This window comes from Rhinoraja longicauda, chromosome 20 (genome assembly GCF_053455715.1).
Source record: "Rhinoraja longicauda isolate Sanriku21f chromosome 20, sRhiLon1.1, whole genome shotgun sequence".
Lineage (NCBI taxonomy): Eukaryota > Metazoa > Chordata > Chondrichthyes > Rajiformes > Arhynchobatidae > Rhinoraja > Rhinoraja longicauda.
Window position 1 is genome coordinate 3,240,632 of NC_135972.1, and position 26,315 is coordinate 3,266,946.

Below are 26,315 nucleotides of genomic sequence, written 5' to 3' on the forward strand. Positions count from 1 at the left end.
GTATTTCGGGCAAAGGTCCTCAACACAGTGAAGGTGGTGGTGGTGATGGAACAGGAGAGGCTCCTGCCACAGGTGGTGCCTTTGCACGAATGTCTGACGTTATCCCACCCCTCCCACCTCCGCACCAACAGACTGCTGAAGATGACGACGACTGGGATGCGTGAGGCCATCTGACAGACTGGGCAAAGATGTCCGTCCGCATTAAATCTCTGCTTCCCGCCAAACCTTCAACTTCACTTTCTCGTGTCCATCAATCCTGGCTCGAGCATTGAAATTCCTTTTCTTCAAGGAGTAGTAATTGCCAAACCCCCTCCTCCTCTGCCAGTGGGACAAAACACAAATGGACAAACAGCACCTCTCATAGGCTCTCTACCCCAAACCTCTCTCCAGCGATGCCGCCTGTCCCGATTAGTTACTCCAGCATTTTGTCTAACCTCGTATTCCACTTTGATAACTTGGAGTCCAATGATACAAACGCTGAATTTTAAACTTTCACGTAGTTCCACCGCATGCATCCCAGTGAAGGCATATTTCTCCCATCTCTCATCAATCACCCTGTTGCCCTGCTCCTTCCCCTTCTCTGTACGCTCATCAACCATTTCCCCTTTATCCCTTTTCACCTCCACCCACACCCCGAGTTCTGCCTATACATTTCACTCATCTGACACCCTTTTGTTGTCTTTTCACCTCTAGCCTTGATCACTTATTCCACCCATCTGCTAATCACTGCCCTCAGATAGCCCTTGCTTTCCCCCTTCCCAGATCTCCCACTCGTCTTACTGTCTCCGATTCCCGACATCAGTCTGAAGGGTCTTGACCCAAAACGTCACCCAATGCTTCTGTCCAGCGATGCTGCCTGACCTGCCGAGTTACTCCAGCATTTTGTCTACCTTCCACCTATGACTTACCAGGCTTTGACCTACTCCCACCTCTTTTCCAGCTTCCTCCCTCACTTTTCCATCAGTGTTCCAAACCAAAACGTCACCTGTCCATTCCCTCCAGCACGTTTTTAACTCCGATTCCTGCATCTGCAGTCTCGTGTCTCCACTATTGCGTATTTCTTTCTTTAATATTGCATCTGTGATCAAGATGTAGACACATCGGGCTTTTACCCTGCTGGCTGGAGTTCGCGATGTGGAGGAACATAACCAGCTAAATATACAAGTTAAGATGCAGAATTTTCATCCTATACTTAAATGATATCAAGTGGTCTTGCCCGCTACACAGATTAAATAGCAGGGACATTGAAATTGTTTCCAAAATAATTCTTAATTTGTTTTCTGCAAAATTTGCACAGGTTATATTTCATCCTTTTAAAATAGCTTTTAGGTTTGAAACCATTGCAACAGCCAGCATTCACCTCCATCTCTAAACTACACATGTTTTCTCAATGATAACTTGTTTCCAGGCTCTGCCAAAGCCACTTTGTTGTCAGATAGCAGATGAGGCAATTGTGTTCTACAATTCAGCATTACACAGAACTGAAGGATTGGATTATACCATATGTAATCCCAGAATAAAATAGGAATGAGTTTTAGAAAATTACACTAAAATGTCTAATTCAAGTTTAAATCAATTAACCGTTGTTTAGAATAGCAGTAAAACTTAATTGGTGTCAAGCTTGGAATATAAATGGTCACCCATGGTCTTAATTATTTGATCTATGTAAGTTTCAAGGTGCTATCAATCATGTTACATTGCATAAAACATTTCAATTAGAATGTCATGAACGATGCATAATCTCATGTTTTTGAGGATTGGGGTGTGATTTATTGCACAAGTCTTTAAATAAACAGGATAGCTTCAAACCTTCCAGTATAGTGTAACTTTCTTTTTTGCTGACCACAGAAGGAAAATCTATTCCTATACTCAGCATTCATTCAAATTATCATAAACAATTTTTTTTAAAGAGCAATAAGCTGATTTTACCAATTTGTCATTTTTACAAACCACAGGTTACATCAGTCTTTGAAATAGTTTGAATACTCTCCAATCAAATCTTCTTGGAAATACAATTATTTTGGACACATTGCTAGCATTTTCTTCGCTAGAAAATTATAGTCATATTTTACTTTTAGGATAGACAGCAATTTAAATAATCCTTTTAATCTCTTGTCTTAAGCATACCTAAAATCACACTTGTGTTTCAGGTGCATGAACAATGTTGGTATTAGAGTTGGCATTGTAGGTCTCAGAGCCAGAAACCTTACTGCTTGTGGTCACTTCATACATGTACGCTATCAACACTGCAACTCGTAAAAGGGACAGAATTGTGCTTGTACGAAGGAACTGCAGATGCTGGTTTAAACCAAAGATAGACACAAAATGCTGGAGTAACTCAGCAGGACAGGTAGCATCTCTGGATAGAAGGAATGGGTGATGTTTCAGGTCGAGACCTACCTTCAGACTTCTGAAGGCTCTCTAACCGAAACGTCACCCATTCCTTCTCTCCAGAGATGACGCCTGTCCCGCTGAGTTATTCCAGCATTTTGTGGCTACAGAATTGTACCTCGCGTGCATCAGAAGTGACCATGGACAATGTAAAGATACCTTGAACAATTAAATAAATTTAAATTTATCGTAGTGGAATGATTGCCCGATTAATTGGACTTGTTAACGAAATACAAATGTTTTGAATTATTTGAGGAGTCAGAGTATTCCTCCAACCCAGCAATCACATGAGGTGCAAACCACACTTTACCACTGTTTCCATTTTTAAAATATGTCGCTGTAACTCTCACCAGCCTTATTAAATCCCCAACATATTTCTGCATTGGCTGACAGCATTTTTCTCCCGCATGAGGAATTAGATCTCTAAACATGAGTTCCACCTGTCCTTACAGCCCCAACTTTGCACAGCTCAAATTACTAACGATGGGCCATCCCTTGGACTTTGGTCGTATGTCAATCTGCCCTCATCAAACCAAGACTAGGTCTTTACTTTTAATATGAAGTAGGTGGAATCAGATCTGGGCTCATCAACCCAAGCTGTGCATATAACTACTGTCCTTAAAGCCTTAAATCTAATTTCCCCCTGCACTTGTGAATTTTCCAATGCGGTTTGAAAAATACCTTGCCGGTTCTAGTTTTGTATTGATCTCGTGTTGTGGATTCCACCTACACTGCAAATATTTTTTTATTTACAGTATCAATTCCCTATTATTTGAACCCCAGGGAATACATTTAGATTATGGCAAACAATATTCTCAATTTAAACCCATGCAGTATTGACTGACTCAATTTAGCATACTAAAGATTCTGTACTACTGAAGTACTTGTTGAAATCCACTGCCTTTCCCTCCTGCATCTTCCATATCCTTCTGCACTCTATAACTCCATTGTCCTCCAAGGCTATTATATCTTTGGTGTGAGCCTACAATTGCTCACTATCCAAATATAATCTAATCACTAATTTAGCTTCTAACACCTTGTACAGTACAGGGTTCTAACAGCCTGCAGTGATAATTGTTGACGGGTAGATGCTGAGATTACTTGCACCTCTTGGGAGCTTCTGTTTCTAGTCTTTGGGCACCAGAGGAATTTCTAAGAATTTGTTCCCTCTACAATAGCTGCAGTCGATTGATTTAACATCAGGGGCAGTTTGTTATTTGAGGAGGCTCAACAGATTAAGGTCACAAGTGATAGGAGCAGAATTAGGCCATTCACCCATAACATAGAAAATAGGTGCAGGAGGAGGCCATTTGGCCCAGCACTGCCATTCATTGTGATCATGACTGATCTTCCATAATCAGTAACCCGTGCCAGCCTCCTCCCGATGCCCCTAGAGCTCTATCTAACGTCACGCCATCAAGTCTACTCCACCATTCAATCATGGCTAATCTATCTCCCTCTCCCCATAACCCGACACCCGTACTAATCAAGAATCTGTCTATCTCTGCCTTAAAAATATCCATTGATACGATCCATTAAATGATCTTTCTTTGTACATCAGCGTTATACAAACCTACAAAACTCCCAGAACCACACATTAAAAGCTATTCAAGCTCTAGAGTGGGGAAAAGTCTAAAAAAAAATTGCCTCGAGATTCCTTTGTTAAAAGGTATCTTTTAATTAAATCAGGTTGATCTGCTGTTGACCACCATCTAAAATCCACTTCTACTTTCAATCATGTGACATGTTCCCAATGTTGGGGGAGTCCAGAACCAGGGGGCACAGTTTAAGAATAAGGGGTAGGCCATTTAGAATGGAGATGAGGAAAAACGTTTTCAGTCAGAGAGTTGTGAATCTGTGGAATTCTCTGCCACAGAAGGCAGTGGAGGCCAATTCTCTGGATGCTTTCAAGAGATAGCTAGATAGAGCTCTTAACAATAGTGGAGTCAGGGGATATGGGGAGAAGGCAGGAACAGGGTACTGATTGTGAATGATCAGCCATGATCACATTGAATGGCAGTGCTGGCTCGAAGGGCTGAATGGCCTACTCCTGCACCTATTATCATTAATTTTTATTTTCCCAAAGCACATCTCATTTCTCCATAGTTCGGTCCATTTAAGCAGATCCACTGCCACCCAAAATAAGAGTCAAATATACTCCATAAACAACAATTTGCTGAATTTCTTAAATCAAGAGTGCTCTGCCCTTTAAAATCATTTTTTAAAACAGCAAATACAAGCTTTGACACTGACTTCAATCCATTTCCTTATGACTTTTTTTTTAAAGGCATGTTTTCTCAAAATAAAAGTGCAAAATATTCTGTAGTGTTTGCTGCACGGCAAGAAAAAATATAATGAGACAGGTTGTTGGAATTAAAATTAATTTGCAGCTTACGGCAGAGTCGGCAAGAAAAATAAACGACCTTTTCCACAAAAAGAGTACATGGATTTTAATGTGGTAATCAGCTCATCTAAATGATTTTTAATTTAAATTATCAAGATGCTTCTATCATCCTTTTATAACTGCAATTGGTCGCAGTTTAATAGCTTTTTTGCTAATCCCTGCATCGTGGCAAGTATTCACAACGTCAGTTACGTTCTTGTAGGATTCAGGAGCCTAGGAGAGAAAATACAATTTTTAATAGTTGATTGCAAACTTTTCACTCAGCATCGATCTTGTAATCTAGCTTGATTAGGAGTTTGTACTGCAACAACTTGTGAGCAGAAGTATAACCTGGCATAATTCAAAGTCATTTGAGACACAAAATGGCACAACAGCACATCTGCAGAATAAAGAGAGTGCTGGAGTACCTCAGCGGGTCAGGCAGCATCTGTAGAGAACATGGATATTGACGTTTCACAGAGTGCTGGAGTAACTCAGCGGGTCAGGCAGCATCTCTGGAGAACATGGATAGGTGACGTTTCACAGAGTGCTGGAGTAACTCAGCGGGTCAGGCAGCATCTCTGGAGAACATGGATAGGTGACGTTTCACAGAGTGCTGGAGTAACTCAGCGGGTCAGGCAGCACCGTTGGAGAACATGGATATTGATGTTTCACAGAGTGCTGGAGTAACTCAGCGGGTCAGGCAGCATCTCTGGAGAACATGGATAGGTGACGTTTCACAGAGTGCTGGAGTAACTCAGCGGGTCAGGCAGCACCATTGGAGAACATGGACTGGTGACATTTCTGGTTAGAACACTTCAGTCTGAAACATCACCTGTCTATGTTTCGGATCAGAACCCTTCTTCAGACTCATTTGTAGATTATATATCATGTGGGCCAAAGGCAGGCAGGTGGGACTAGTGTAGATGGGACATGTTGTTGGGTGTGGGTAATTTGAGCTGAAGGGCCTGTTTGTACACTGTATGACCCTGACCTTTGCTGCTGTTTACAAGGAGTTTGCATGTTTTCCCTCGGGCCACGAGGGTTTCCCTCCCCCTCCATAATGTGGGCTGGTAGGTTAATTGGGTTAGGTCAATCTGGGGGATGGAATGGCAGTGTGGGGAGAATAAGTTACAGGGAAATTTAGTGGTGGAATGGGATTATTCAGAGACAGTATAGACTCCAGGGGCTAAAACAGCCCATGGTGGAAGAAAATAGTTAATATTATGCAGAGCCACAAAAAACAAATGCCACTTCTGCACTATTAAGATAGTGACTGTTACATATGCTACATATTCATTGTAGCAGTCCCAACCTCCTGCACTACTTTGTATCAGGCACACTCACCACACACACACACACACTGTGATTAGGTATGTAAGCACTTTTCAGTATCACTACGCCACACAGGCAAGGAGCTGAATAAAGGAGTAAATTAAGGCAACTGAAACAACCTGAATTGTGTCGTTATTATCAGGACATCAAACCCGAAGACACAACATGGTGGCAGCGGTGACTTTCGAGTAAAAACCCGCGCTATTGTGAATCGCTATTGTGAATTAGGAACAGCGGCTGCAGAGAAATTGATTTTTTTTGTGCACCCGCCTAACAACACAAGATGGCGGCCTCCACAGCAGCAATGAGCCTCCACCCTACGATGAACTGGGACGCCGATGATGTGGTGGAGGCGTTCAAGAAATTCAAACAAAAGAGCCAGCTGGCATTTAAAAGCTTCCTGAAAGGAACTGCAGATGAAGAGAAGGTCAGTTATATTTTACTATGGCTCGGGGAGAAGGGTCTAGACATTTTTAACAGTTGGAGCTTAACAGAGCCTGACTGCAATAATCCGGGAATAGTCCTTGAAAGGTTTGCGAACCATATGGAGCCCAAATCAAACCACAGAATCCATCGGTATGAGTTCCAAGGGCTAAGACAAGACCCACAAGAAACAACCGACACTTTCCTTTCGAGACTAAGGAACGTGGCCAAGAAATGCAGATTTGGTGATGAAGATGACAGAATTGTCGACCAGCTAATATGGGGGTGCGCCCACCAAGAGGTCCAAAAGTCCCTAATAGGGAAAGACACCCTCAACCTAAAAGACGCCGTAGATGCTGCCAGAGCTTTCGAAGCCACAAGGAAACAAATGTCCTCCCTCTGCCTTCAAGTTGGCTCATCTCAGAGCAGCACCAGAGTGAATATAGACGCTCTCTCAAAACGTGACCCTGGCTCCACCTTAAAGGCTCCAAAGCAGACATTTTCTAGGCATGCAAACAAACAAGCAAGCCAAAGAAGCTGCTGGAACTGCGGTACAGAGCATGCATTTGATGATCGCAGGGCGTGCCCAGCATACGGGACTACCTGCAACTCATGTGGGAGGCCTAACCACTGGAAGAAAATGTGTAGGTCAACAAAATCATACAGCACCAAGCCAAAGCAGCAATGGTCAAAGAACGATAGAAATACGAGAAGGAAACAAATACACGCACACGTCCAACAGGAAGAGGAGATAACCTCAGATACCTCTGAGGAAGAATTCCTTTCCGTTGGGACCATTGACGTCCACGAAATGGGAAACAGCAAAACACATAGCAACAGAGAGGAAGCATATACTATAATACAACTACAGAAAAAAGTGGGAAAGAAAAGAACAACGATTAATCTAAGGCTCAAAATTGATACTGGAGCCCAGAGCAATATCTTACCAGTCAATCTTTACGGAAAGATATTCCCTGAACACATGACAAAAGATGGCAGCGTCAGGAAAGGAATCCTTGGAAGTAGCGATGTAGTCCTAGCTGCATACGGAGGTTCCATAATCCCACAGCTAGGCAAAATAATCATAGCAGGAACATACAAAGGGAAAGAAGTGAAATGCCCCTTCTTCATCACTAAATCGAAAGGACCTGCTATTCTCGGCCTGAACACGTGCCAAAGACTGAAGATTGTGTCAATCAACTATGAAATCAAGACAAACTCCTGCAGAATTGACAGAAACATACCCATCAAAAACCGGCCGCCCATCAGGAACAAAGAAGAATTGATGGACATGTACCCAGAGTGTTTTGACGATACCGTTGGTTGTTTTGAGGAATACGAATACCATATCACAGTAGACCCCAGTGTGAAGCCAGTGATCCACCCACCCCGCCGTGTTCCCCTTGAACTGAAAGAGAGGCTAAGGGAACAACTAAACGAAATGGAAGAAAAGGGCATCATCACAGCAATAACTAAACCAACTGATTGGGTAAATTCAATTGTTATCAAAGAAAAGCCAAACGGAAAACTAAGGATATGCCTTGATCCCAGGGATCTGAACAATGCATTGAAGCGCGACCATTATCCAACTCCAACCCTTGAAGAGATCACACCCGCACTAGCCGGTTCCAAGGTGTTCAGCAAGCTGGATGCTAGCAATGGATATTGGAACGTCAAAATAGACCGGAAGTCATCAATGCTCACCACTTTCAACACGCCATTTGGCAGATTCAGATTCAACAGGCTCCCATTCGGGCTGAAGGTGAGTCAAGATGTCTTCCAGCGGAAAATAGATGAAACATACAAAGGCTGTAAAGGGGCAATCGGGATAGCAGATGATATCCAAGTATACGGCAGAGATGAAAACACGCATGATTACAACCTCCATGAGGCTATGGAAAAAACTCGAAGAGCCGGCATAAAGCTCAATGCAGACAAATGCATAATCAAAGAAAGGGAGTGCAAATTCTTTGGACTGATTTACTCTGCAGAAGGAGTGAAACCGGACCCTACAAAAGTGGATGCTATCAACCACATGGAGGAACCCAAAGACAAGAAACAGTTAAGAAGTTTCCTAGGGCTCATACAATACATGGGAGTCTTCATACCTAAGCTTGCTAATCATACAGCAAATCTCCGTGAATTGATGAAAGACGACGCTGAATTTGATTGGTGTGCTTCACATAGCCAAGATTTTGGGAAATTAAAACAACTCATCAGCAAAGAAACGATCCTGCAGTACTATGACAGACAGAAACCTGTAACACTCCAAGTTGATGCCTCCATGAGAGGAGTTGGAGCAGTACTGATACAAAATGGCCGACCTATTGCGTATGCATCCAAAGCACTCACTCCTACAGAATCAAGGTACGCAAACATAGAGAGAGAACTCTTAGCAGTAGTCTATGGCTGCGAGAAATTTCACACTTACCTATATGGAAGGTATTTCGACATCGAAACAGACCACCGCCCTCTAGAACAAATCGGAAAAAAAAACCTCACCAAAGCACCAGCCAGACTACAGAGACTATTACTGAGGCTACAGAGCTACGACTACAACATCAGATACAAGCCAGGAAAAGACCTGCTGCTAGCTGACGCCCTATCCAGACTATCAACACATGACAAACAAGAGATGGAAGGGCTGAGCATAAAGATCCACCACATTGTGAGTGTGACAAGCGTGAAGCTGGAACAGATTAAAGAGGAAACAGCCAGAGATGAAGAACTCCAGCTCCTCACCCAAATGGTAATACAGGGGTGGCCAGAAAAGAGACAACAAGTTCAGCCTATCCTCCGCGAATACTGGACCATCCGTGATGATATTTCGGTAGAGAATGGAGTCCTGCTGGCCGGATCACGAATCATCATACCCAAGTCCATGAAAAAAGAAATCCTCGAAAAGATCCACCAAGGACACTTAGGAATGGAAAAGTGCAGACTCCGTGCTAAATCCGCTGTGTACTGGATAGGCATGTACAAGGACATAGAAAAGCTGGTATCTACATGCCACATATGCCAAAAATACAGGAATTCACAACAGAAGGAGGAAATGACACCCAGTGATATCCCAAGCCGGCCATGGCAAACCATCGGAGCAGACCTGTTCACAGAGAACCAGCAATGGTATTTGATTATGGCCTGCTACTACTCCAAATTCCCATTTGTGAGAAACATAAAGGACTTGAAAGCTAAAACAATTGTGTCAATTGTTAGAGGGTTGTTTGCAGAGCAAGGAATACCTGAGCAGATCGTATGTGACAATGGAACCCAATTCACATCTCGGGAATTCAGAGAGCTGGCCACCGAATACGGGTTCAAAATCACAACATCTTCACCACATTACCCAAAGGGCCATGGGTTTATTGAAAGGCAAGTACAGACAGCCAAGAAAATACTAATAAAATGCCGAGAGGCAAAGGAGGATCCAAACCTGGCACTATTATCCTTACGGGCAACTCCACTAAAGGCTGACATGAAGTCTCCTGCAGAAATGCTAAATGGCAGGAAATACAAAACCACCCTGCCAAGCAAAATCCAACCCCCTATCGACCAAGAAGAAACAAGGGCAAAATTGGCAGCTGCCCAGGAGGAGGGGCTGAAACAATACAACAAAAATGCACAGTACTTGCCTGAACTATTTCAAGGCCAAAACGTACATGCTCAGGATCCAATAACAAAGAAATGGACCCCAGCACAAATCACCAGTAGGGCTGGAACCCCAAAATCATATATCATAGAGACAGAACCGGGCAGGCAGTTGAGACGAAACAGAATTCACATCCGCCCGACACCTGAAATGTCAACACCTGCAACTTCAAAGACAACACCAGCAACTCCTAGGACACCACCCACAGCAACAGCAACACCTGCCATTGATGACAACACATTCTCACAAACTGCTACCAGTGAGTTATATAGTCAACCAGCACCAACCAATGGCCAGGAAACGACTCAACAAGTCACCAATACATCGAGTGCAACACTGCAGGCAACAACCAGATCTACTAGATCCAGGAGCAACATCTTACCCCCAGCGCGTTATCGCTAGCACTGGAAGGGACAAGTCACAAGTCACGCCAAGACATGACTCTTGACTGGCTACGCACTACCTGAAAGAAAACAAGCTGCCATTATATATTTTGTTGTGTAGTATAGTAGAAAGCAGAATGCCATGAATGTGGGCAGAATAATCCCACGGTATCTGCTACAGGATTGCCACCCTCGCTCTGGAAATCCTCTAGTGTCACTAACTTTTATTCTTTTCTTTTGAGAAGGGGGGATGTTACATATGCTACATATTCATTGTAGCAGTCCCAACCTCCTGCACTACTTTGTATCAGGCACACTCACCACACACACACACACACTGTGATTAGGTATGTAAGCACTTTTCAGTATCACTACGCCACACAGGCAAGGAGCTGAATAAAGGAGTAAATTAAGGCAACTGAAACAACCTGAATTGTGTCGTTATTATCAGGACATCAAACCCGAAGACACAACAGTGACATTACAGAAAACAGTTTGTATAGTGCAGCTATTCCTTTGCATCGCAAAAAACATGCAGAGAAATAAAGCTGCCTTTAATTTAAAACCATGGTGAATTGCCAACTACAATCAGCAGATGCCAATCACCAAGGTTTCTCAAGTGTGGTACAGCTGGTAGTCGCTGCCACACAGCGCCAGAGACCCAGGTTTGATCCTGATCCTGGCTGCTATCTGTGCAGGGTTTGCACGTTCTCCTTGTGACTGCGTGGGTTTCCTCCCACATCCCAAAGACATGCAGGTTTGTAGGTTAATTGGCCCCTATTTTGTGGGGAGTGGGTGAGAAAGCGGGATAACACCTAACTAGTGCGAACGGGTGATCGATGGTCGGCGTGGACTCGGTGGGCCACAGTGCTGTTCCATGCTGTAGTTTTCAATTCAATTACAGTGCTTTCCTTCAGGCATCTTGAGCAATGTCCTCGTACACATCTTGATGTAGCTTCTAATACTGACGTCAACTTCAATGTGAATTTGAACAAGTCAGGAAAATGCTCTTAACTATAGTTACTAAGTACAGTTTTTCCAATATATGTCAATAATAAAAATGATCTCTAATGAATACTGGGTTCTGTGTTTAGAAATAAAGTTTGAGAATTATTGCAAATTATACACCGATTAACTAAAACATTATGACCTGATGAGCCAAAACATTATGCCCACCTGCCTAATATGCTGTTGGTCCTCCGTGTGCAGCCCCATACGCAGCAGGGTGCGATGCACTGTGTATTGTGACACATTCCTCCCGTGACCACCATTAACATTTTCTGTGACTTGTGCCACAGTCGACCTTCTGTCGGTTCGGACCAGACGGGATAGCCTTCGTTGCCCTCGCGCATCGATGAGCCTTGGGCGCCCAACACCCTGTCTGTCGCCCGTTTGTGGTTTGTCCCTCCTCGGACCACTGTCGGTCGGTACTCACCACTGCTGACCGGGAGCACCCCACAAGCTTTGCCGTTTCAGAGATGCTCTGACCCAGTCTTCTGGCCGTAACAATTTGGCCCTTGTCAAAGTCGCTCAGGTCTTTAACCCTGCCCATTTCTCCTGCATCCAACACATCAACTTCAAGAACTGACTGTTCACTTGCTGCCTAATATATCCCACCCCTTGACAGGTGCCATTGTAACAAGATAATCAATGTTATTCACTTCACCTGTCAGTGGTCATAATGTTTTGGCTGATCGGTGTATATTAGTGTTTATCGCCGAGATTCTCGATGTTCAAAAATGTATATACAGTGGAATCGTATACACCGTTGGTTAGGGGTGGTAAATCTAAGTCGCATTCCATTGCACATAGTTGGCCTCAATGACTTTAATAGTGCAATGGACATTCAATGTTCTCCCGAGTTGAGCAGTGACTGATGAATGTGCACACTCTACACAAGTCGTACAAGGTTCACAGGAAAATAAACTACTCCCACAGCATTTAATCAACGGCAGCAGAAATTGACAGCCAGGATCAAAATGAAGAGCAGCACTTACTTCTTCCATGACTAGTTTGGGTGAAGCCACGCGAATGGCTATGCCCTTGTCCGCAAGCTTGTCCAGCACATCCTGGAAGTCAAGGTTACGTCGGGACTTTGCACGCGACATGGCCCGGCCCTGGAAAGGACATGGAACATTAATCTCCAGCTGCTTCTGTCCACAGAACTACGTCAAGCAAATCAAAATTGAACATAAAGAATAATATAGGCAATGCACTATGCTTTAAATTTTTTTAAAAAAAGATGTCCACAGTGGTTGATAACATGATGCTCAGACAAGAGGGCGGCACGGTGGCGCAGCGGTAGAGTTGCTGCCTTACAGCACTTGCAGCGCCAGAGACTGTGTTCGATCCCGACTACGGGCGCTGTCTGTACGGAGTTTGTACGTTCTCCCCGTGACCGCGTGGGTTTTCTCCGAGATCTTCGGTTTCCTCCCACACTCCAAAGACGTGCAGGTTTGTAGGTTAATTGGCTTGGCGCATGTGTAAACTGTCCCTAGTGTGTGTAAGACAGTGTTGATGTGCGGGGATCGCTGGTCAGTGCGGACTCGATGGGCCTGTTTCCGCGCTGTATCTCTAAACTAAGATGGCGATGATCAGGTTAAGATCCACACGGTTATTGTTCATTCCTTACCGCTCCGTGGCAGGTCGTCCCGAACGTTTCGGTCATGCCTTGCTCCGTGCCCGTGAGAACATAGCTGCAGGTACCCATCGTCCCACCAATCAACACAGGTTGTCCAGTTAACTTAAAGGGGTACAGAAAAAAAAAAAGACATTAATCCTGCCAGTAGTCTGGCCAAGGAAGTCACTCACTGGCTTAAAACATAGGACTGAATGAATGAAGGAATACTGTATCGTCACAGGTGATAAGTAACAGTGAAAGTTTTTGTTTTGCATACCCAAGGTATGCAAAGAGTCACCACATAAAGGGCACTGACAAAGTTACACAAAGTGTTCCCCTTCCCCCCTTCACGGCGGTTACCCACAGCAAAGGAACAGGCCCTTCAGCCCACAATGCCCGTTCGGAACATGATGCCAAGTTAACCTCTGTCTGCACATGATCCACAGACCTCTATTCCCTGTGCATCCACGTGAAAGCTCGCTGAAAGGAAGTCCATGTAACCAAACATAAACATATTCTTTTGGTGCACTGTATCACACATCTATCACTTGCCAGGCTTTGTCCACCACCCCCCCCCCCCCTACCACCTCTCTTTTCCAGCCTTCTCCCGCCTACTACAATCAGTCTGAAGAAGGGTCCCAACCTGAAACATCACCTGTCCATTCCTCCACAGATGCTGCCTGACCCCCTGAGTTACTCCAGCACTTTGCGCTTTGTTTAAGATTCCAGCGTCTGCAGTTCCTTTTGCCTCTTTGGACATCTTGCAAGATTTCTCCTCTCCACGTAACTACAAGGTATGCAGGAAGGAACTGCAGATGCTGGTTTAATCAGAGGTAAGACACGAAACGCTGGAGTACCTCTGCAGGACAGGACAGGCAATATCTCCGGAGAGAAGGAATGGGTGACGTTACGGGTGGAGACCCTGTTTCAGAGTATGGTCCCTCTGGGCAGTTTTGGTACCTGATAATCGACTGGTATGAGAGGGTGGTGAGGTGGGAAGGCTCTTGTGGATCCCTTCCTATGGATCAGCAAGGTCTTCTGCTTCCCATCCACCACATGCTCCTCCACCTTGGCTATGTTGTGAGACACGTCGTAGATCACATGCATGTCCAGATCATCCGGTGTAGTGTTGAACACTTTGGCAAATGCCTAAAACAAGGAATAACGGGGAACAAAGGGAATGAAAAACCCTCGGGGGAAATAGAACTCACGGTTGGGAAAGAGCAAGTTGGGAAACACGGGAGAGAAAACAACAAGACAGGGAAATCAGTGTAGGAAAATAACTGCAGATGCTGGTATAAATCGAAGGTATCACAAAATGCTGGAGTAACTCAGCGGGTCAGGCAGCATCTAGGAGAGATGGAATGGGTGACGTTTCTGGTCGAGACCCTTCAGTCTGAAGAAGGGTCTCGACCCTAAACTGTTACTCCAGCATTTTGTGTCTACCTTCAAGTTAAACTAGCATGACGACTAGGGTGGGAAGGGACACAGAGAGAGAGAGAAGGGATGCAAGGACCACTTGAAATTGCAGAAATCCTAATTCATACCGCTGGGGTGTAAGCTGCCCAAGCAAAATACCAGGTGCTGTTCCTCCAATTTGCGTTGGGCCTCACTCTGACAGTGGAGGAGGCCCAGGACAGAAAGGTCAGTGTGGGAATGGGCAAGATTCTGCTGGATTGCGTGCAAAAATAATGTATCTGTATCTAGGTACACGTGAAAATAACGTCTTTCTAAACCATTGGATATTGGACTTTTCCCTCTGGAAATGCAGTCTGGTGTCTCTCTCTCTCTCTCTCTCTCTCTCTCTCTTTGCTCTACCTGTTGTACTTGAGTTTGGCTTGATTGTATTCATGTATAGTATTATCTAATTTAATTGGATAGCATGACTCTACCTTGGTACACTTGACAATGACAAACCAATACAAACCCATGTGCAACTAATCTTTTAATAGTGTCGTAACTTGGCAAATTTACTGACCAGCAACGACATTGGAAAAGCCTGGAATTGAAGCTGGAAGATGAAAGATATTAGAAATATAGAAAATAGGTGCAGGAGGAGGCCATTTGGCCCTTCCAGCCAGCACCGCCATTCATTGTGATCATGGCTGATCATCCACAATCAGTGCCTGCCTTCTCCCCATATCCCTTGATTCCTTAGCCCCCAGAGCTCTATCTAACTATTTTAATCTCATCCAGTGAATTGGCCTCCACTGCCCTCTGTGGCAGAGAATTCCACACATTCACAACTCTCTGGGTGAAAAAGTGTTTTCTCACCTCAGTTTTAAATGGCCTCCCCTTTATTCTTAGACGGTTGTGGCCCCTGGTTCTGGACTTGCCCATCATTGGGAACATTTTTCCTGCATCTAGCTTGTCCAGTGCTTATATAATTGCATGCGTTTCTAAACGTTTTACACTTTTCTACATTTGAACACAACGGTGAAAGTGTTGAAGAACAAGGTGAAGGGGGCAGCACGCACTCACCTGCCGTGTCAGGAATGTCATGGAGGAACGGTTGACCCATGCGTAGTTGCCAGCTGCAGCCATGCCTTTCAGGTAGTCCTGCCCTTCCTGAGAGTTGATCCTGGCACAGGCCAGCTGCCGGTCATTGACGATTATATTGTCTCTCTTCATGGCCTTCTCCATGGCCACCAGCGCGTCTGCAACATAAACCAACACAAGCCTCAGCTGCTTCATCCCAACAACCACCCAGCTATCCAACACCACAAACTTCAACACAACTCAAAACACCAAGCTGCGTCGGTGGTACCAGCGACTGGGCTTTGTGTTGTGCAGGAAGGAACTGCAGATGCTGGTTTAAACCGAAGGTAGACACAGAGTGCTGGAGTAACTCAGCGGGTCAGGCAGCATCTCTGGAGAACATTGAATTTTTAATTTTTTTTTGTTTCTTCACCCCTTAAGCTAGCACTATTGTGCACACTAGGGACAATTGACAATTTTCACACAAGCCAGTTAACCTACAAACTCCTGTATATCGGCGAGACCAAGCACAGGCTCGGCGATCGCTTCGCTGAACACCTCCGCTCAGTCCGACTTAACCAACCTGATCTCCCGGTTGCTCAGTACTTCAACTCCCCCTCCCAGTCTGACCTTTCTGTCCTGGGCCTCCTCCATTGTCATAGTGAGGCCCAGCGCAAATTGGAGGAACAGCACCTCATATTTCGTCTGGGTAGTTTATCATATCATATACAGCCGGGAACAGGCTTTTCGGCCCTCCAAGTCCGTGCCGCCCAGTGATCCCCGCACATTAACACTATCCTACACCCATTAGGGACAATTTTTACATTTACCCAGCCAATTAACCTACATACCTGTACGTTTACACCCCAGCGGTATGAATATTGACTTATCTAACTTCAAATAGCCCCTGCTTTCCCTCTCTTTCCATCCCCTCCCCCTTCCCAGTTCTCCCACCAGTCTTACTGTCTCCAACTACATTCTATCTCTGTCCCGCCCTCTCCCCTGACATCAGTCTGAAGAAGGGTCTCGACCCGAAACGTCACCCATTCCTTCTCTGCAGAGATGCTGCCTGTCCCGCTGAGTTACTCTGGCATTTTGTGTTAACCTACAAACCTGCATGTCTTTGGAGTGTGGAAGGAAACCGGAGCACCCGGAGAAAACCCATGTGGTCAAAGGAGATGGTACAGACTGCACCCGTAATCAGGATGGAACCCGGGTCTCTGGCACTGTAAGGCAGCAACTCTACCGCTGCACCACCCTGTTCAATGGTCTTACACAGAGGAGGGATAAAGAGAACAAATGGAATACTTACCTTTATTTGCCTACATTTATAACTATATAATAAGACAGATAGGTCTATCGACATTTAAAGACTCTGATAAATTAAGATTTCAATTAACAATTAAAAAACTCTAGGATAAGATTAAAAACTGAGGTTCAAGGATAAAGTCACTCCACCTCACCCTAAAGATTTTCTTCATTGTAAAGTTTAGGTTTATTATTGTCACGTGTACCGAGGTACAGTGAAAAGCTTTGCTATCCAATCAGATCAGATAATACTGTACATAAACACAATCAAGTCTAACTCAAGTACAACAGGTAGAGCAAAGGGGAAGATACAGAGTGTAGAATATAATTCTCAGCATTGTAGCACACCAATTCCTTAGTTAAAATTTAAATTCATCAGTGTCTTTAAAGGTTGTTATGTTCAGAACACATTATGGAGTTATCTGTGGATGTTTCCACTAGGGGAGAGTCTAGGACCAGAGGGCACAGCCTCAGAATTAAAGGACGTGCATTTAGGAAAATGAGGATATCACAAAATACTGGAGTAACTCAGCAGACCCTAAGGGTCTCGACCCGAAACGTCGCCCATTCCCTCTCCTAGATGCTGCCTGACCTGCTGAGTTACTCCAGCATTTTGTGAGACCTTCGATTTGTACCAGCATCTGCAGTTATTTTCCTATAGGTAGATGAGGAGGTATTTCTAGTTAGAGGGTGGTGAATCTGTGGAATTCACTGCCACAGAAGGCTGTGGAGGCCAAGTCAGTGGATATTTTTAAAGCAGAGATAGATTCTTGATCAGTGTGGGTGTCAGGGGTTATGGGGAGAAGGCAGGAGAATGGGGTTAGGAGGGAGATGGATCAGCCACGATTGAATGGCGGAGTAGACTTGATGGGCCGAATGGCCTAATTCTTCTCCTATCACATATGACCTCATCCACAAAGAGTGAAAGGTGGAGACAGGAACACTGCCAGAGGACGCAGGAGATGCTCGTCATCGTACGTAGGCCAGTGGAAGTCCCCGCGCTTTACCTGTAGCGACCTGGTGCCCGAACCCTCTGCTGCCGCTGTGAATCATGACGCACACCTGCCCCTTGTGGTCGATGCCCATCTTGCGGGCCGCGTAGTCATTGTAGATCTCATCCACAACCTGAATCTCGGCGTAGTGGTTGCCAGCGCCCAGCGTCCCCAGCTGCACAGGGAGGGGAAACGGTCACCACACTGCACCGGCACCGCGCCGCCACCGGACTGGCACCGCGCCGCACCAGCACTGGACCGTCACCGCACCGGCCGCTAGCCATCTCATTCAAACACTACTCTACCCAGCTGAACACTGGAAAGGCAGAGTTGGAACGTCAGCTCACTAATAACTGAGAATCCAACACAATAACACACAGGAGAAACAGCAACACCTTCTCCCCGTACCAGAGGAGTCTAACAATGGAGGGTGTAAGCTGAAGAGAAGAGGAATTTCGTTTTTAGTTTTAATTTTAGAGATACAGCGCGGAAACATGCCCTTCGGCCCACCGGGTCCGTGCCGGCCAGCGATCCCCGCACATTAACACTATCCTACACACACTAGGGACAATTTTTACATTTATACCAAGCCAATTTACCTACAAACCTGTACGTGTTTGGAGTTTGGGAGGAAACCGAAGATCTCGGAGAAAACCCACGCAGGTCACGGGGAGAACGTACAAACTCCGTACAGACAGCACCCGTGGTCGGGATGGAACCCGGGTCTCCGGCGCTGCATTCGCTGTAAGGCAGCAACTCTACCGCTGCGCCACCGTGACCGCCCAATTCTGTTCACCTGCTTGAAATCCAGAATGTTCTGCACCAGGGAGTGATGGAGGCAGAGTTTCTCGCAACATTTAACTGCCTGGACTAAGCACTTGGAAGGCCAGGGACAAACAACATGGAGAGGGCAGGTAGGTGGATGGATAAGGTTCAGCATGCTGCCTCTTGCATGCGGCTGCAGTAGATTATTTCTGGACACTTGCTAATCAGGGATGTGCTTGGGTGTGGGAATACACTACTGGACCGTATGCAAGAAAAGAATTTCACTGGGCGTTTGCACACGTAAAAATAAAGGCACCATTGAGAAAGATATGCTGGCAAATGGGACTAACTTAGAGGGACACAGTTTAAGAATAAGGGGTAGGCCATTTAGAATGGAGGTGAGGAAAAACTTTTTCAGTCAGAGTTATAAATCTGTGGAATTCTCTGCCTCAGAAGGCAGTGGAGGCCAATTCTCTGATGGCATTCAAGAGAGAGCTAGATAGAGCTCTTAAGGATAGCGGAGTCAGGGGGTATGGGGAGAAGGCAGGAACGGGGTACTGATTGAGAATGATCAGCCATGATCACATTGAATGGCAGTGCTGGCTTGAAGGGCCGAATGGCCTCCTCCTGTACCTATTGTCTATTGACATCTAGGTTGGCATGGACATATTGGGCGGAAGGGCCCATTTCAGTCTCTTGCCTGCCCTCCCAACAGAACAAAGATCACGGCTGCTCGTCTACCTTGCGTGTTTTCTATTTTACAGTTTTGCTGTCTGAAGAAGGGTCTCGACCCGGAACATCACCCATTCCTTCTCTCCCGAGATGCTGCCTGTCCCGCTGAGTTACTCCAGCATTTTGTGTCTACCTTTGGTTTAAACCAGCATCTGCAGTTCCGTTCTACACATATAGCAAGGTTGCGCCTGTCAATGTCCACACAGTGGGTCCAGGCACGAGGGGGGGGGAATGCAGCAGTGAACAGGGTTGGCTCTGTAGCAGGGATAGGATAACGGAACATGTGGACTAGATGAGCACCTGAGGTAATCCCCGCTTCTTGGCTTTTGCAGAGACTTTGGAAGGATCAGCTTGCAGCATCCTCCCGTACTCTTCACAATGCTCCTTATCCTCGGCCCAGGCATACCCTTCCCGCAGCGACCAGTCCACTCCCATCTCCAAAGCCTCCTCCAGGTCCCTGCAAGGAAACGTTTGTCAACAGAGAACGTGGCAGCACAGAGGCAAGCAAAAAAAAAACCAACAACACAAGATGCTGGAGTCACTCAGCGGGCCAGCCAGCGTCTGGAGAACAGGGATAGGTGGGGTCCATGTTTCATGTCGAGGCCCTTCTTCAAAGTGATTACAGGAGGGGGGGGGGGAAGCTGGAATAGAAGTAGGGGGTGGGACAAGGCCTGGCGAGTGATAGGTGGATACAGGTGCGGTGGGGAGGGGGAAGATCGTTGGACAAAGGTCAGAGCTGGAGAGACAAAAAAAGTGTGAGATGTGTTGGGGAGGAATTTCTTTAGTCAGAGGGTGGTGAAACTGCGGAGTTCATTGCCACAGAAGGCTGTGGAGGCCAAGTCAGTGGATATTTTTAAGGCGGACATTGACAGGTTCTTGATTAGTGCGGGTGTCAGGGGTTATGGGGAGAAGGCAGGAGAATGGGGTTGGGAGGGAGAGATAGATCAGCCATGATAGAATGGCGGAATGGACCAGATGGGCCGAATGGCCTAATTCTGCTCCTAGAATGTATGAACATAAGGATAGAAGAGGTGCAAATTGAGAATCCAATGGCAGGAATATAGGTGGGGGGGGGGGGGGGAGAATTGGGTGTACATCGAGGAATGGCATGAGTATTACAAAAGTCAATTAGATAGGTTTTGATTTGCACTCAGCAATAAAGTAATTAATTCAAAGCTGCCCTTTGATAGCTGTAACATTCAAAGAATAAGCAAACCAATCAAATCTATTACACAAAATACTGGCTGTCATATTCTTCAGTAAAAATTAACTATTAGAAGGTGAAGGGTTGGAAAGCATTAGAAATTGATGCGCACACTGGAAATCTAAAATAAATGCTTTAAAATATTATACTCAGCAGATAGACAGTTGGTTTATTCACAAAATGCTGGAGTAACTCAGCAGGTCAGGCAGCATCTCGGGAGAGAAGGAATGGGTGACGTTTCGGGTCGAGACCCTTCTTCAGACTGATGTCGGGGGTGGGACAAAGGAAGGATATAGGTGGAGACAGGAAGATAGAGGGAGATCTGGGAAGGAGGAGGGGAAGGGAGGGACAGAGGAGCTATCTGAAGTTGGAGAAGTCGACGTTCATACCACCGGGCCGCAAACTGCCCAGGCGAAATATGAGGTGCTGCTCCTCCAATTTCCGGCGGGCCTCACTATGGCACTGGAGGAGGCCCATGACAGAGAGGTCAGACTGGGAATGGGAGGGGGAGTCAAAGTGCTGGGCCACCGGGAGATCAGTTGCGTTAATGCGGACCGAGCGCAGGTGTTCAGCGAAGCGATCGCCGAGCCTGCGCTTGGTTTCGCCGATATAGATGAGTTGACATCTAGAGCAGCGGATGCAATAGATGAGGTTGGAGGAGGTGCAGGTGAACCTCTGTCTCACCTGGAAAGAATGTTTGGGTCCTTTGATGGAGTTGAGGGGGGAGGTAAAGGGACAGGTGTTGCATCTCGTGCGGTTGCAAGGGAAAGTGCCCGGGGTTAGGGTGGTTTGGGTAGGAAGGGACGAGTGGACCAGGGAGTTGCGGAGGGAACGGTCTCTGCGGAATGCAGAGAGGGGAGGGGATGGGAAGATATGGCCAGTGGTGGGGTCCTGTTGTAGGTGACGGAAATGTTGGTGGATGATATGTTGGATCCGCTGGCTGGTGGGGTGGAAGGTGAGAACGAGGGGGATCCTGTCCTTGTTGCGAGTGGAGGGATGGGGAGCAAGAGCGGAGCTGCGGGATGTAGAAGAGTTAGACAGTTGGTGTGGACCCTGTGAGCCGAAGGGCCTGTTTTCATACTATATTGTCATAGAGTGTGGAAACAGGCCATTCGGCCCAACCTGCCCACATCAATCTACATGTCCCATCTACACTAGTCCCACCTGCCTGTGTTTGGCCCATATCCCTCGAAATCTGTCCTATCCATGTACCTGTTTAAATGTTTCTTACACGTTGCGATAGTACCTGCCCCGTTCCACACACCCACCACCCTTTGTATGAAATAGTTTCCCCCCTCAGGTTCCTATTAAATCTTTCCCCCCTCTCACCTGAAACCAATGTCCTCTGGTTCGTGATTCCCCTATCCTGGGCAAGAGATTGGGCATCTTCCCTGTACGTCGACCTTGAAACTAAACTGAATGAAGATCATCAAACTCCGAGTAAAGACGGGAGTTTACCAAGTGGTGGCCGTGTGAGGGGAGTTGAATGATGGATGGGCCATTAAAGCCTATCACAAGCATAAATCAAGCAATCCACAGACACCTTCACGTGCCAAACCTGCAATCCAATCTGATCGTAGACACAAAATGCTGGAGTAACTCAGCGGGTCAGGCAGCATCTCCGGAGAGAAGGAATGGGTGACGTTTCGGGGTGGGGTCCCGCCCCCTCCCCTGACATCAGTCTGAAGAAGGGTCTCGACCCGAAACGTCACCCATTCCTTCTCTCCCGAGATGCTGCCTGACCCGCTGAGTTACTCCAGCATTTTGTGTCTACCTTCGATTTAAACCAGCATCTGCAGTTCCCCCCCCCCACCCCCCATCAAATCTGATCATTCTCTCGTTCCTCATTCTTGGTGCAGCGGTAGAGTTGCTGCCCTACAGAGCCAGAGACCCAGGTTCAACCCCGACTACGGGTGCTGTCTGTACGGAGTTTGTGCGTTCTCTCGGTGACAATGTGGTGTTTCACCGAGATCTTCAGTTTCATTCCACACTCCAAAATGTACAGGTTTGTAGGTTAATTGGCTTCAGTAAAAAATTGTAAATGGTCCGGAGTGTGTAGCATAGTGTTAGCGTACGTACGGGGTGATCGCTGGTCGTCACGGACTCGGTGGGCCGATGGGTCTTTCTCCACGCTGTGTCTCCAAACTAAACTGAACTCCCCTGCATGAGCAGCACCGGAGACAATTCAAGTCATGATTATGTTATGCACTACTCACACTGTACAAAGTCCTACTCAATCTCAGCACACCAACTTGTATTCAACAAGCCTAAAGAGTTGAATGTCACCACAGCCCTTTCACAAGCATAAAGCAAGCAATTCACAGGAAAAAGACCTTGCGTGCCAAACATGGCAGGAATAGATCGGGTAGATGCACAGTCTTTTACCCAGAGTAGGGGAATCGAGGTCCAGAGGACATGGGTTCAAGGCAATGGGGAAAAGATTTAATAGGAATCCAAGGGGTAACCTTTTCACACAGAGGGTGGTGGGTGTATGGAACAGGCTGCCAGAGGAGGTAGTTGAGGGTAGGACTATCCCAACATTTAAGAAACAGTTGAAAGGTGCATGGATAGGACAGGTTTGGAGGGATATGGACCAAATGCAGGCAGGTGGAACTAGTGTAGCTGGGACATTGTTGGCCGGTGTGGGCGAGTTGGGCCGAAGGGCCTGTTTCCACACTGTATCACTCTACGACTCTATGCAATCAAATCTGATCACTCTGGCTTGTTCCTCATTCTTGTACAACTTCAGTCTCCTTCCCTGCGGAGTGTTCTTACTTGGCTCCCATTGGGATGACCCCTTTGGATCCAACTCCGACGGGAATGTGGTCAAACATGGCCTGTGCCAGCTGCTCCTTCACGGGCTGCACGTCCCCCTCGTCGAGGTTGGTGCGCAGCAACCGCACGCCGCAGTTGATGTCAAAGCCCACGCCGCCTGCAAAAGGCAAATACACGTCCTGAGAAATCACTCCCCTTGCATTCCGCGTTGGTCAACCTGATCTCCCAGTGGCCGAGCACTTCAACTCCCCCTCCCACTCCCAGTCTGACCTTTCTGTCATGGGCCTCCTCCAGTGCCATAGTGAGGCCCACCGGAAATTGGAGGAACAGCACCTCATATTTCGCCTGGGCAGCTTGCAGCTCAGCGGTATGAACATTGACTTCTCCAACTTTAGATAGTTCCTCTGTCCCTCTCTTCCCCTCCCCCTTCCCAGATCTCCCTCTATCTTCCTGTCTCCACCTATATCCTTCCTTTGTCCTGCCCCCCTGACATCAGTCTGAAGAAGGGTCTCGACCCGAAACGTCGCCCATTCCTTCTCTCCCGAGATGCTGCCTGACCTGCTGAGTTACTCCAGCATTTTGTGAATAAATACCTTCGATTTGTACCAGCATCTGCAGGTATTTTCTTATACTACCCCTTGCATTCTCTCTCTCTCTCCGAGCACATGAAATTCAGGCAGCAAAAATGGAAGTCCACATTCCTCTATGTGCCCAAAGTCTTTCACAAACACAAGATGACTTTGTGGCAACAACGTAGAATCGACAAAATATATAAACATCGACAGAATATTAAACCTTGAACAAAGCACAAAGTGCCGGACTTGCTGTAGGAACAGATATTGCACAGAGTTTTTAGCCAAGTGCAGGGGAATCAAGAACCAGAGGACACAAATTTAAGATGTGGGGAGAAAGATAGGAACCTGAGGGGTAACTTTGTTCTTACACAAATTGCTGTGTGTATGGAACGAGCTGCCAGAGGAGTTGGTGAGGCAGGGACCATCATAACATTTAAGAGACATTTGGATAGGTACCATGGAAAGGATAGGTTTAGAGGGTAAAACACAGGCAGATGGAACTAGTGGAGATGGGACATGTTGGATGGCATGGGCAAGTTGGGCCAAAGGGTCTGTTTCAACACTGTCTGATTCTCCAACTCAACGGGTCAGGCAGCATCTGTGGGGGGAATAGGCATTTCAGATCAGGACCTTTCTTCACTAGTTTATAGCATTGAAGGTCCCAACCTGAAACATTGTCTGTCCACTCCCTGCACAGATGGGGGGGACTATGTATAAACACTGCTGTCATTTCTCCATGGTGAAACCAAAATGTATCAAAATGACCTTTAGTCAAATCTGACAAAAAAATGTGCACTTTAACCACATGTGATTTTTTCTATTACAAATGTCAAATTGTGGAGTACAGAGGGAAATAAATAAATGATAGTCTTTGTCCCAAACATTATGGAGGGCACAGTATATAAAGGTCAAGACAGTTTTATTACCTGGGGATATAACAGACTCTGGGTCATCCATGTCGAACGCTGCCATGTTCCCAATTGCAAACCCGTAGCCTGAGTGGACATCAGGAAGTCCAATGGATTTCTTCAGAAAAAAAATCAAGTTTGAATAAAATTGTTTCAGCAGTTTAGTTTAGTTTAGAGATGCAGCGCGGAAACAGCCCTTCAGCCGACCGAGTCCGCACCGACCAGCGATCCCCGCACACTAACACTATCCTACACACACTAGGGACAATTTGCATTTATAACAAGCCAATTAACCTACAAACCTGCACGTCTTTGGAGTGTGGGAGGAAACCAAAGATCTCGGAGAAAACCCACGCAGGTCACGGGGAGAACGTACAAACTCCGTACAGACAGCTCCCGTAGTCGGGATGGAACCCGGGTCTCCGGCGCTGCATTGGCTGTAAGGCAACAACTCTACCGCTGCACCACCACTGCACTGCCCTATGTTCTGTGTTATCCCACTATCTCATCCACTCCCTACACACTTGGAGCAATTTACAGAGGGCCAATGAACCGACAAACCCGCACATCTTTGGGATGTGGGAGGAAACCCACGTGGTCACAGGGGGAACGTTTAGTTCAGTTCACTGTTGCCATGTATACCGAGGTACCGTGAAAGGTTTTGTTGCGCGTTTTCCAGTCAGCAAAAAGACTATGCAAACTCCAGGATAAAAACTGCAGATGCTGGTTAAAATCAAAGGTAGACACAAAACGTTGGAGTAACTCAGCGGGTCAGGCAGCATCTCGGGAGAGAAGGAATGGGTGACGTTTCGGAACATAGAAAATAGGTGCAGGAGTAGGCCATTTGGCCCTTCGAGCCTGCACCGCCATTCAATATGATCATGGCTGATCATCCAGCTCAGTAGCCTGTACCTGCCTTCTCTCCATACCCCCTGATCCCTTTAGCAAAAAGGGCCACATCTAACTCCCTCTTAAATATAGCCAATGAACTGGCCTCAACTACCTTCTGTGGCAGAGAATTCCACAGACTCACCTCTCTCTGTGTGAAGAAATGTTTTCTCATCTCGGTCCTAAAAGACTTCCCCCTTATCCTTAAGCTGTGACCCCTGGTTCTGGACTCCCCCAACATCGGGAACAATCTTCCCGCATCCAGCCTCTCCAACCCCTTAAGAATTTTATATGTTTCTATAAGATCCCCCCTCAGTCTTCTAAATTCCAGCGAGTACAAGCCCAGTCTATCCAGTCTTTCCTCGTATGAAAGTCCCGCCATCCCAGGGATCAATCTGGTGAACCTTCTCTGTACTCCCTCTAACGCAAGAACGTCTTTCCTCAGGTTAGGAGACCAAAACTGCACACAATACTCCAGGTGCGGTCTCACCAAGGCCCTGTACAAC

General features: G+C 46.3%; 2 protein-coding genes across 4 annotated transcripts in view; one reads left to right on the top strand and one right to left on the bottom strand.

Annotated features, from left to right (window-relative positions):
• Positions 1-6,252, top strand: part of wash1 (WAS protein family homolog 1) — a 64,178-nt gene extending 57,926 nt beyond the window's left edge. For all 3 annotated transcript variants that reach the window (XM_078416746.1, XM_078416744.1, XM_078416745.1), the window contains exon 11: positions 1-6,252. In XM_078416746.1, the coding sequence (XP_078272872.1) occupies positions 1-164 (164 nt within the window). In that variant the 3' untranslated portion in view covers positions 165-6,252.
• rtcb (RNA 2',3'-cyclic phosphate and 5'-OH ligase) overlaps positions 4,756-26,315 on the bottom strand; it is a 28,702-nt gene continuing 7,142 nt past the window's right edge. Inside the window, exons 4-12 of the mRNA XM_078416742.1 lie at positions 24,940-25,039; positions 23,439-23,595; positions 19,760-19,916; positions 17,978-18,137; positions 15,666-15,841; positions 14,145-14,333; positions 13,197-13,307; positions 12,562-12,681; positions 4,756-5,008 (exon numbers count right to left, since the gene is read on the bottom strand). Coding sequence (XP_078272868.1) covers positions 4,901-5,008; positions 12,562-12,681; positions 13,197-13,307; positions 14,145-14,333; positions 15,666-15,841; positions 17,978-18,137; positions 19,760-19,916; positions 23,439-23,595; positions 24,940-25,039 — 1,278 coding nt within the window. The 3' untranslated portion in view covers positions 4,756-4,900. The remainder of the gene's footprint in view (positions 5,009-12,561; positions 12,682-13,196; positions 13,308-14,144; positions 14,334-15,665; positions 15,842-17,977; positions 18,138-19,759; positions 19,917-23,438; positions 23,596-24,939; positions 25,040-26,315) is intronic.